Source organism: Mesoplodon bidens (assembly GCF_964165515.1).
Source record: "Mesoplodon bidens genome assembly, chromosome: 7".
NCBI classification, from domain to species: Eukaryota; Metazoa; Chordata; class Mammalia; order Artiodactyla; family Ziphiidae; genus Mesoplodon; species Mesoplodon bidens.
In genome coordinates, this window is record NC_138164.1 from 17,141,491 (window position 1) to 17,154,201 (window position 12,711).

The window sequence follows — 12,711 nt, forward strand, 5'->3', positions numbered from 1 at the left end:
CTCCCCTATGTTTTAGGTATTAATTTTAAAGATGAGACCTCAGGTAGTTTATAACCTTTGTTTAAAAATAGTATGTGCGTTTAAGGGGAGTGTCTAGCTCTCCCCAAGTTTTTAAGTGTGCTTTCTAGCCCAGGCCAAGGGTGGGTTGAAAGGTGAAGGAAGGCTAAGGCAGGGTGGCCCTCCCGCCCTCTGCCGTGTGCCTGAACCGTATTACTGTATCACACTTCAGCTTCTCCGAGGTGGCAATCTTAGTGTCCGCCTGGGCTGAAGGTAGGCCGGCTGCAGATGCAGCGGGCAGTCTGCTCAGCAGCCCCTCTGCCAACGTCGCTGTCTGCCAGGAGCTTGTCTAGGACATCCTGGCCATTCCCTGGCTATCCACGGATCTCTGCCTCGGGCAGCAGAGCCTCCCAGGCTTTTCACAGATCCATGATTAAGGCATTCACATGGCAGTTTATGTCAGGCACCCCGTGCCAGGTGGTAAAGTAGCCATAGCAACCGGGATCTGTTAGGCAGCGTGACTGCAGAGCCCCTGCACTCAGTCATTTGAGGAGTAAGAACAAGTAGAGAAAAGGAAGCCCCTGCAGGGAGGGGAAGGAGGCTGAAGTTCCACTAGCAGTCACTTTTCTTGTCAGGCCCTAAGGAACGAGTGTCTTTAGAGCTCCCGCTTGCATATGGCCCACGAGGAAAGGATCAAGCCAGGCCCCCTGGCCCAAAGTAAAGAAAACTGAGCAGATTGAGGCATCACTCTTGGGAGAGTCTTTGAATTTTTTTTGTCCTGGCAGTTTCTAAGATGCTAATGGGAACCCCATGTGGTTGAAGCTGTGACCCAAGCAGTGGTAGCCAACTTAGCATTCTGCAAGCAGCCCGTAAACCCTCACCTGGAGCCAAGTTGTTCCAGCTTTTTGCCCAAAGAAGAGCTAACTCACGAATACTAAACAGTTCATGACTGAGCTGTCCTTAAGGAGTCTCGTGTTACGCTTAGAGCCGTAGATAGGGCTGCAGCACGGGACAGTGCAGGCAGGAAGGATTGTGCCCCAACTCCGAGCTGACACTTCCCAGCATCTACAAAGTGCCCCTGAAAGTCAGGCTCATGGGAGGACAATGCCTCAGTTACTTGAAGTCCCATGTGAAGTGATCTGGGATAGCATTCCACACTCCAGTCGGAATGTGTCACCCAAACTTGCTTGGTTCTTCAAGGCTGGAATAACCTGTGTGCCACAAATGTACACCAAGCCAAAACGTGGCTTTCCTCTTTGCGATGATGGGGAAAAGCTAAGTCCCAGCAGGACAAACACTGTTACACCCGTTACTGAGGGGTGCAATCGTGTCTCTTAGAGACAGGAAAACACTCCCTCTAAACCAAAGAGCTGTCCGCTTGCCTGAGGATCGGGCATGTTGCTAGTGTTTATTTTTCAGTGTAGAAGCTGAGGACAGCTGTAGAATCTGTAGGTTTCCTTCTCTGCCTGATTCAGAAAAGCAGCCCGAAATCTGGAGAGGATATCCCCCGTCAAGTTCATGGGACCTGAGGGAAAGGGTCTGCACCCCAAGAGGAGCAGGATCTGTGGATGATGGTGAAAGGCATAGACTTTCCCAGGGTTTTGTCTTCGAGGTAATCGCTCACGGAACTGGCCAGAGCTTTTGCTCTGTGAGCAGGACAGGAAAGGCCACACGGCCGATGGACTTTGTCAGAGCTGTGCTCCTGTTGGTGGCTCATGCTACCCTGGGTTCCAGTTTGCATCCTACTCCTTTAGCCCGGTGCCTCGCTGTGTAGAATCTTGCGTTACTGCTTCGTGCAGTGAGCGAGGCACCAGTCCACAGCATCTAGGGGTAGGTAATCAGCCTTCAACTGTGCCCCTCACCACCTTGGACCAATCAACGGCACTGTAAAAACTCCCCACCCAACCCACACGTGGACACACAAAAAGGAGTGAGACGAGTCTGGAAACAGTGCCAGTCTTCATAGCGGATGCCAGGCCATGCCAGGTGCTGGAGGATGGCCAGGACTGCATCAGTGCCCGCTGAAGTAAACCCCGGGGCGGGCCAGGGGTGGGAAGAGGCGGGGCAGAGCTGCAACCCACACTGTGCCCTGTAAATTCAGCATCACTTACCTTCTGGGTCCGTCTGCAGTAACTGAAGGCAGGAAAGATGTCTCGGGGATTAACTGGTGGTAGTAAACTTTCTGATCAAAGTGAGTATCAGAAGATAGCTGGAGAGATTACCCCTATAAATAAGCATCCGTAAAATATGTATGTCCTTGAGCATAGGGAAGATAACTAGAACCCAGGTATTTAATGTGGGCACAGGGCAGGGAGAAAAGAGCCGCACTGAGCCTCTTCAGCTCTGAGTTCATGGGGAGCAAAGGTCAAAAGAATGGTTTGGGCTGGAAAAATTAATCCCACAGATATGTATCCTGTGAGGTTGGTTGGTTGGTTCTTCTTTATCACAGAGCTTCCCCCTCCTTCCTCATCTCTCCTCCCTCTCTCCCTCCCTCCCCCCTTTTCTCTCTCTGGCTCTCTTTTCCTAGGCTTCTAGAATGTTCCTGTGCCTAGGCATGGAGAAGTCAGTCCTGTAACAGAGGACAGGGGAGTGCTTCCCCCGGTGGGTTAAGCCTGTGCTGGGGCAGCTTCCCTCCCCTCCGTCTACCTGGGACGGGACCTTTCTTCACCTCTCGCCTCTTGTACCTGACTTTCCCTGCTGCTCAGTAGCTGGCATCACTTTGCTTTTCTCACCCAAGTCTAAGACACAGGGAGTTAGCTGAGAGAGCCTTAGTTGAAAGAGCCTTATCTCTCAATAGGTCTGAAGCTCATGGCCACTGGAGATGAGTTAATTCTCATTCCCACAAGATCCCCTATTTTGACAGCTCCCTAAGGAAAGCATAACTTTCTGGCTTTTCCATGACTCTGGTCTCCCCGTGAGCAATTTTGAACGTGTGCAGTTGGGGTGAGTCTCCAGCGTGTAAAGCACCATCCTCCAGCAGATACCCCATGTTCAGGGGCACCCTCCAGGGCACGCGCCCCTTCAACAAGCTCTGTTGTCTTAAAAGAAAAAAGAAATAAGTTTCCGTAGCTGAGTTCTGCCTCGTTGAAATGACTTTCAAGACACAGAGGCTGTTGCCTCTGCAGTAGGCAGCACGTTGGGCTGCGGAGGGAGATTCCACTCTGCCACATTTCAAGTGGAGCTTGTTAGACATGTGGCTGGAGGGGCCCACACATCACGGAGCGGGCTAATTGGCTGCAGTGCACTCCGCCTCCAACCCATCTCCATTCTCCAATTAAACTCCCTTCACCCTGTTGTCCTGGGCGACCCGCTGCTGCCTCTGATTTGGCACTTCTGTTTGGGTTTGGATTTGGGATTTTTTTTTTTTTTGGTTGTCCTTTCAAAGGTAACTTAATGAAATACTTCAAATACTTCATTTTTTAATTTAAACTCTTAATTAAAGCACTTTTCATGGAACCCTCAGTCACGAGTTATTTCCCCACATCCTTCAGTACTTAATCTCAGAGCAGAATTGGAAATATCGATAGAAAGTGTAAATCATTCCCTCCTGCTGAGAGCGTTGTATCAGGTTTCGGCTCAAAAGAGCACCATTACCTTTAGCTGTCACGGATCTGTACACTTGATCGATAAACTTCAAATATTATTAGAGGTGGAGGCTTCAGAGATTTTGCTCTGTTCTTTGGAGAGAGACAGAGATAAATCTTTCTTAAAAATTGACTCGAATTTGCACTCTCCGTCTTCCTGGTGAAATGCATTTCTCTTAGGCGTCCAGCAACTGCTACGGGGACAGATTTATAGGCCATGTGCTTCTTGTACTGAAAGATTTAAATGGTAAATCCTTCACATATGACTTCACAAATCATGTAAAGTTAAAAGTTTTTTACCGTTTCTGTTGCTGCTGTGCTTAAATTGTAAGGTGCAGCTAGTAAATCATTTTAATGGAGGTGTCATACTTGACTCAATAAAAAAAAAAAAAGACAATGGTTTAGCTTCCACTCCAAAATGTTAATGTATTAATCAACAGGAGAATAATTGTTTTTTACTACATTATAAATCTCGGGTGCCATTAGGATTTCAGCAAGGGGTGATGTAGACACATTCCTAAATTAAAATTGTTTACACTGCCATACATCCATTCTGCATGGCCATAGCTCATTCGGGGTTCACTTTGGAGTTGTTCCCCAGCCAAACATGTCGTTCCCCAGTCGAAAGAAGACATCCGAGGGAGTGATGCTTATAAAGGAAAATTAATTGCATCGTGAAGTGTTAAATAAATAAAAGAAAAACCATCTGTGGCAATGGACAATTATTCCTTGCTGTCTTTTTTGAAATAGGTTTTTAGGTTTTTAGACTGAGGCTTACTCCCTCATACATCCCAAATGTAGCAGGTATGTCACTTGCCTCTAGTCCCCGAATCCTTGTTTTATCTCTAGGCAGCTGGGGCTTTTGAGCTCCTTACTTTTCCCATGCAAATGCCTGGCAGGGAATAAGTCCCTGGGCATCTCTAGAAAGATGCTCCAGCCACCCCTCCACAGCTCCCGTTACGGCCTGAAGGTGCCATTCTGAGCGCCCTTAAATAGTTAGGTCGGCCTCCTGAATAGGAATTGCAGCTGGATACAGAGAGAGGGAATGCCGAGACCAGGTCAGGACTGGACAGACTCTATTTCTTCTCTCCCTGCTCCCTAAGCTTGTTTACATGCGTTAGCATCCGAGGCCGCTTAGAATGAAATGCCTTGAGAGGAGAACAGATCAGTGCAGCACCGAGCAGGTCCCCTCGGTGGAACTTGATCCATCTTGACTGTTCTCTCTGACTCTTCCATTAAGAAAGAAGGTGACCTCTGACCCTGGAGGCAGTGTCGCCAGGGCTACTGGTGTCTCGTAATACCCTCTACATCCCTATTCCTCTTCTGATTTCAACAGATTCTCGAGCAGGTGAAGAAGGTGCCATCAGGGCAGTGGATCACGCCGTGATTGGCGGCGTCGTGGCTGTGGTGGTGTTTGCCATGCTGTGTTTGCTCATCATCCTGGGGCGCTATTTTGCCAGACATAAAGGTAAGCCAGGCGCTTGGGCAGCCAGGAGGCCTCGTATCACCACGGCGCCTGCCTTTGGGGGACTTTGCAAGGTTGTCCTTGATAGGCAGTTTGGTTTCTATGGCCACACAGCCTCTTTGATTCCTGAAACTGGGAGAGAAAAAAATAGAAATCTTAGCAGCGGCTGATTAGGACTCTGAGAGTTGATGAGTAGCACTCCTTGATTTGGATTTTTCTCTAAATGAAAAGCTTTATAGGTGTGTTATTCTACAGTTCATTATTGGGGATAGAGTAAAAATTATAAGGGGCTGGTGCGTGAGGTGTGGTTTATCAAACCCCAAAATGATAAACAGGGAAAAAGCAGCTGCATAACCTTCTGCTTTGCGGGATGCAGGTAGACTAGCCCTGCTCCCCGACCCCCAACTCTGGGTAAGCTGGTCACAGCAGCTAGAATACTTTCTTGGTTTGATGTGCCTTAAAAGCCACATAAATATGTATTTTTAAAATTATGAGTGCAATTGATTTAAATTGCCATTAATCATGACACTTATCAGCTGTGCCGTCTGGATGGGCAATCATCTTTGGGAAGGCTCCTCCTCTCTGCCCCATGCTGCTCTGAGCCTCTTCTCTCCTCTCCATAATTTATCCTTCCTTTTGTTTGTTGGCCCTTGTCTTTCTCGGGTATTTCTCTCAAGCGCTGTGCAGTATAAACTCCAGGCACTGGCAGTGTGCTTGATTGTAGAACTCGGGTTTGGGGAGGGTCCCCTGAGCACAGCAATGGAGGTCCAAGGTGTTTGACAATCACCTTTAGAATCCAAAGTGCCCGTCTCGAGCGGAACACGGCTTGGGGCCCTCAGTGCTGGGGGGTCCTTCAATGAGTGCTGCTCATGCCCAGCACTCTGTATACCCTCTGCCCACGCCCAGGAGGCTGTCTGTTTGGCCAGAGAGCAGGGCCAAAGTCTGCACAGCAGCTGAGGGGACCCAGGGAAGAGGGCATACTCTATAGCGGAAAGGGACATGGGGGAACCATCTGACCACCTGCCTTCTCAGACTTGTCACTTTGAAAACTTGAAAATACAACAAATAGATCAGCCTTTCTTACTTAAGAATCTTGGAGAATACAATACCTAATGGGAGGAGGGTGATTTGATTATGATGGGCAGTGGAAGCTCTACCTGTATTTCATACTGAGGCACAACCCTTGTCTTTCTCCGTGTAAACCGTTGGGACTTGCTGATAAAGAGTGTCACCAACTCCGTAACGTTCTGTCTATTGTCATTATAAAGTGGCTATGCCAATTAGCAAATCCATGAATCTGGGTCCGGGCTAGAGTGACATCAGGAGCGAGAATCACTTGTTCCTTAAGGCAGATCCCAGGCCTTGATTCCAGCTGTTACAATATCAAATTACTTCTTGATCTGGAACCCTGCTCTCTGATGGAAGGCAGAAGAAAACCAAACCTACTTGTGCAAGTTGAAGCACATTCTCACTTACGGACAGGCAACAGTGCTTCCTGAAGACAGGAGACGAGGGTTCAGATAAATGATTTGGGATGACACTAGAACATCAGCAGGGCCCTAATTCATTTATTGGCTAATTGCTCTTCCTTGCTTTGGTCTTCAACCATGTACGTGCACATATCTGGCCATTGGTCCTGGGCGTTTACTGTCAGCAGCTCTCCAGCTTTCTGCATTTTTAGCTCCCACTCACGTCTTCTTCTGCTGACATCCTCTGGTCATAATCACGGCTCTAATGTCTCATTTGCTGAATTATATCGCAGCGGTTCAGTTGGAGTTGTGCCTTTGGAACCCCCGGATCCCCCATTTGTCTCACCCACCTCGCTCTCTTCTTCCAATTGTTTTTTCCCCTCTGCTGCCTGCACACCACTTCGGCTGATGATGGCCATAAAGCAGGTTGCCATCTCTGTACCACTTTACACAGAGGCCATCAGACAGTCACGGTGCTTTACCCCTTCATCTTTCAGGTACATACTTCACTCATGAAGCCAAAGGAGCCGATGACGCAGCAGACGCAGACACAGCTATAATCAATGCAGAAGGAGGACAGAACAACTCCGAAGAAAAGAAAGAGTACTTCATCTAGATCAGCCTTTTTGTTTCAATGAGGTGTCCAACTGGCCCTATTTAGACGATAAAGAGACAGTGATATTGGAACTTGCGAGAAATTCGTGTGTTTTTACGAATGGGTGAAAAGGTGTGAGACTGGGAAGGCTTGGGATTTGCTGTGTAAAAAAAAAAAAGAAGAAAGAAAGAAATGTTCTTTGAAAAGTACACTCTGCTGTTTGACACCTCTTTTTTTGTTTGTTTATTTTTTCAATTTTTATTTCTTCCTACCAAGTCGAACTTGGACACTTGGATTTAGTTTGGATAGATGGCAGAAAATTCTGTGCCTTGTTTTTCGTTTGTTGGTTGTGTTCCTTTTTTTTTTTCTTCTCCTCCCTCCTTTGTGCGCATTTATTTTTCCCAAAAAACTTTGGATTTTTTTTTTTTCCAAAATCTCCCATTTTGGAATTTGCCTGCTGGGATTCCTTAGAATCTTCCCCCCTCGCCGCCCCCCCCCCCGCCTTATTTTCTTATTGTTTTTCCTTTCCTTTGTTTATTTTTTGAAGTAACTGCTTTCTGTTCAAAATTCAGTTTCATAAAAGGAGAACCAGCACAGTTTAGATTTCATAGTTCAGAATTTAGTGTATCCATAATGCATTTCTTCTCTGTTGTCGTAAAGATTTGGGTGAACAAACAATGAGAACTCTTTGCTGCTGCCCATGTTTCAAATACTTAGAGCAGTGAAGACTAGAAAACTTAGACTGTGATTCAGAAACTGTTCTGTTTGCTGTGGAACTACATTACTGTACAGGGTTATCTGCAAGTGAGGTGTGTCACAATGAGATTGAATCTGTCTTTAATTCTGTATCTGTAGACGGCTCAGTATAGATACCCCACGCTGTCCAGAAAAGTTTGGGGCGGAAAGGACTCCTCCTTTTTCAGTGCCCTAAACAGACCTGACAGGTGAGGTCTGTTCCTTTTATATAAGTGGACAAATTTGAGTTGCCACAGAAGGGGAAGTAGGGAGGGGGGAAAGATAGTTCTGCTCTGGTTATTTCTGTTCCAAATGATTCCACCCACCTTTCCCAATCGGCCTTACTTCTCACTAATTTGTAGGAAAAAGCAAGTCCGTGTCGTGTATGAATGACTGAATGGGACAGGGGTTTTTTTTGTTTTGTTTTTGTTTTGTTTTGTTTTTTCCTTTGTGCTTAGTTAGGAAGGCAGTAGGATGTGGCCTGCATGTACTGTATATTACAGATATTTGTCATGCTGGGATTTCCAACTCGAATCCGTGTGAAACTTTCATTCCTTCAGATTTGGCTTGACAAAGGCAGGAGGTACAAAAGAAGGGCCAGTATTGTTCTCAAACTGGTCTGCTGTCCATCTCAGTTCTCGAAAGGTCAGATCAGAGGTGGAAAAACAGCATGTAGGGATTTTTCAGTTACTTAATCAAAACTCAAATGTGAGTGTTTTTATCTTTTTACCTTTCATACACTAGCCTTGGCCTCTTTCCTCAGCCTTAAGAACCATCTGCCAAAAAATTACTGATCCTCGCATGATGGCAGCCATAGCGCATAGCTACTAAAATAAGTTACCTTGAACATATCTTAGATGGGGAGCCTTGGAAAAAGGTAGAGGAGTCAAGTTACCATTTACATTTTTTTAAAGAAATGTGGGGATTTTCACTGAAATGTCTAGGAAATCTAGAAGTAGTCCTGAAGGACGAAAACTAAACTCTTACCATATGTTTTGGTAAGGCTCCAGACTCCAGAATACAGTCCCTATGGAAAGATGGCATCAAAAAACAGATAGATCTATATATATATAAATATATATTATATAACATTTTCAGTGAGTAATTTTGGATTTTGCAAGATGCATTTTTACTATTGTTACATTATGTGGAAAACTTACGCTGATTTATTTAAGGGGAAAAAAGTGTCAACTCTTTGTTGTTTGAAAGCGTGTTTATTTTTCTTGTCTTTATTTTAACCTTTGATAGAACCATTGCAATATGGGGGCCTTTTGGGAACGGACTGGTATGTAAAAGAAAATCCATATTGAGCAGCATTTTGTTTTTCCCTCTCCTATCCCTAGGCACTTAACCAAGACAAAAAGCCACAACAAACATCCCTTTTTCAGTGAATTTTATAATGTGCAGCTCTATTCCGAGCCCTTAGCACCCATTCCGACCATAGTATAATCGTATCGAAGGGTGAGAACCATTTAGCATGTCGTTGAAAGGTTTTTTTCAGTTGTTCTTTTTAGGAAAAGAAAAAAAAAAAAACGAAAAAAAACCACAAAACCCTACCATTGCTCACTGAATTGGCATCTCATTTTGGGGACCTCCCATCTTTCCGTTTTGAAAAGTGTACAGTAGTGCAGTGCTCCTGATGTGACTCTATGGCTTACAATGTTGACATGTCTCAGGTTCATGTGTTTTGATTGGTGTTTTCCGTCTCAGGTAGATTGCAAAGTGTAGGCCCCATGCATTGGAAAAAGATAATAATAATAATAAAACAAAGCAAAAACAGGAAATTATGGATTTTAGTTGTATATTGGTTTATGTATTTTTTTCTTAAGTATACAGTGCACTGTTTGAAATGTATTGTTGAGTATTACTTTGTACAGGTTGATCACTTTTTTTAGAGTGAAGAAAGAACAAACTTGTTTTTTGTGTTTTTTAAAGGAATATAAAATAATGAAGGATGTATAATTGATGCCAAATAAGCTTGTTCTTTAGTCACACCAACGTCTGACTTTTCCCTTTAGGCAGTTCTGTTTTTGAGGTGTACATGAACGATGTTACGGTGTATGAAACTCCATATCCATATGTTCCATTCCCATTTTGTATTGGTTCATGTATACCATTTTTACAAAAAAAAAGAAAAAAAAAGAAGTACTATAAAATATCTGTCTTCTTAATAAAAAAATTAATGTTACAAAGTGATCCTTTTTTCTCATTATGGACTTCTTATGGACGTCTCGGCCTAGGAGAAGATGGGCCCCTGGTCCGGCTTCCTCCTTAGCACCTCGCGCAGGGCCAGGAGCACGGGCAGTAGATGCTAGGAGGTGCTGCCGGCTGGGCTTCTCGGGACTGCCTTCTCTCCTCCTCTGCTCATCCTTCCTGTCCTTGATTTCTCCTCCCCTCTCAGCGGACAGGTGGGCCAGGTGCTCTGGCATCGCGGACTCAGCCATCTGTGCAGGTGCGCAGGCTGCAGTGCGGGCCAGCCCGGGACGGCCCCTCCCGTGGATGCGTCTCCCGCCCTCACTCCCCTGTTTCCACCCAGCACCCCACACCCACTCCCCTGTGTTGGCTGCTCCACTTGTCTCTTCCTTTGGGATTTCGTGTCTTCACAATTCATCCTTCTTCATTTCAAGTTCTCTCTCCTTTAACAAAAAGACGTGATCTGCAGAGGACGAGCCTGGCTGCCAACGGAAGATTGTTCTCATTTACTGTTTAGGCTGCTGGGCCTTCCGGGCCAGGTGTACAGCAGGATTCAGTCTGTCACCATCCCCCTTGCCTTGCAGGCCGAGGCGAGCAATGACTGCACTTCATGGTGACTGATCTTTCAAATGCTCAGATCACACGTGAGCCGCCCCGAATGGCCCTTTCCCACCATTCACCCAGCTGTGGCTGAGTTCCCCTTTTCTCTCTCGGGCAGGTGGTGGGGAAGGTGCAGCAGTGGGAGAAAAGGTAAGCTCCAGAAAAACCAAAGGCTGCGTACTTCATTTCAGCCCTTCCATCCTGGCCTGGTCTCTCGCCTGTCTCTGTAAAAATCTACTAATTGGACATGCAGTTACTGGGCGCCTGCTGTATGTTCAGCATCGTGAGAAACACAGGGAAGTGTAAGATCGTCTCTGGAGACCAACCGGGGCATCGGTTACACCCACATAAACACATGAAATGGTCCCCAGCTGTGGGGGGCACCCCAAATATGGTTAAGGGACCCAGAGAGTGCCGTGGAAATTTCTTGGAGAACGGAAATCAGTGAAGCCTGGAGAGTCCAGACAGCTTCCTGGAGGAGCTGAGATTCCAGCTAGACCTTAAAGGATGGCTGGTGGAGAGCGAAGTGAGTCGGAGGTATAGACGGCAGTAAGCCCAGCCAGCCCACTGATTGGCATGGGAAGAATAAAGCAAAATCAGGAGAGGTGTGGAGCGTGGGATCAGTCTTCTAGCTGTTCTCAAAGTCCAGACAGGAGTCAAGATTTCAGGGGCCTCTCCCAGCCTCTGCCCCAGGGCAGGGAGCAGTGGGGAGCCCTGATTCATCATAGCTCTCTAAAAAGACCTATAGGTGATAGAGGCTAGAGATCAAGAGTACGTGCTAAGAGACAGCCTGGCTTCCGATCTCCACTCCACCACTTGTTAGCTGTGAAACCTCGGGCGAGTTCCCCAACCTGCCCGGCCTTGGTCTCCTGCTCTGTAAGGGAGGGGTCACCGTGTTAGGAGAGAGAAGTGAGATTGGCAGTAAGTGCTGAGTGAATAATATGCCAGATGCAGAGTAAGCATGTTACATGTTAATCATAATACAGGATAGAGGCAAATGGTGGTTAAAGAGACAGAGGTTACCCAAGGCTACCAAGAAGTGGTCACGACTCAAGTGAAGGGAGCCCTCTGGGTTCCTGTGGACACCTCGTGCCCTTGGGAAGCTTGCCTTAGCATGTTTAAGGACCGCTTTGTCCTCACCACTCACTAGGGTAGATATTCCAGGCCACGTGGCCCGTGGTAAGTGTCCCCAGCCCTCTACCCTTGTCTGTAGCGTGAGGCTCCAGATTCAGCTGAGACCTGCAGAGAAAGGGAACCCAGGGTGTTCAGTGAACGGAGGCAGATGTGAGGTGGCGGCTTGCTGCACTTCTGCCGCTTGAGTCCCACAGGGTATGCAAGGGGAAGTTGCCAGAAGCAGTCCACGTCAGCAGGAGCTTGATAAGTTGCCCAGTCCTTCCTTTGGTGTGCAAGTGCAAATGGTCCTCATTTCCTCCAGAGAGTTTTCATGAAGGTTTTGGCCTGCTTGCCTTCTCCAAATACATCAACTGGAACCCCGAGGTGCTATGCGGATGTTAATTGGTGCAATCTTTCACTGTCCTCCGTCTACTGGCAATGTAATCCTTGTACTGCTGTGGACTTAGTCCACAGAGAAATGTTCCTTTGAGTCTGTCATCCAGAGCTTTAAAGCAACCAGGCAGTCACCATGCTACAGGTGGAAGGACCCTGCTTAAGTGAAGGCCTTTTGTTTCATTATAAAATTATGCCCAAGACCCTTTTTATACTCACACCTTTTTGCCAGGATGCCAAGTACATGGCCCTTAGTCATGAAGAGCTGGCTGCCAAATGCCTTCAGAGTGAAATTTGTATCCACAGCTGCACATGTATGGTTTGGAAATATTTCCCGAATGAAGTACTTGGATGTCCTGACACACTGTGCAGGAGAAGGGGAGGGGACTCTTGGCCGTCATCCAAAAGACTCTGTGGGCAATACACTGAAGTCGGTCGTAGGCGTGTAGCAGGCACGTAGCAAGTAGTAGATCATTCCAGGGAGACAGCCCAACCATCTGGTTGCCCGAATCTCACTGTATACTTAGTCTGAACAGGTCACCAATTCTGTATTTCAACCCTGACATT

General features: G+C 46.6%; 1 protein-coding gene across 4 annotated transcripts in view; it reads left to right on the forward strand.

Moving 5' to 3' along the window:
• The window catches only part of CADM1 (cell adhesion molecule 1), a 331,496-nt gene extending 321,455 nt beyond the window's left edge, over positions 1 to 10,041 (forward strand). For all 4 annotated transcript variants that reach the window (XM_081239668.1, XM_081239669.1, XM_081239670.1 and 1 more), the window contains 2 exons: positions 4,918 to 5,049; positions 7,013 to 10,041. In XM_081239668.1, coding sequence (XP_081095794.1) covers positions 4,918 to 5,049; positions 7,013 to 7,131 — 251 coding nt within the window. In that variant the 3' untranslated portion in view covers positions 7,132 to 10,041. The remainder of the gene's footprint in view (positions 1 to 4,917; positions 5,050 to 7,012) is intronic.
• Positions 10,042 to 12,711: the final 2,670 nt, after the last annotated feature.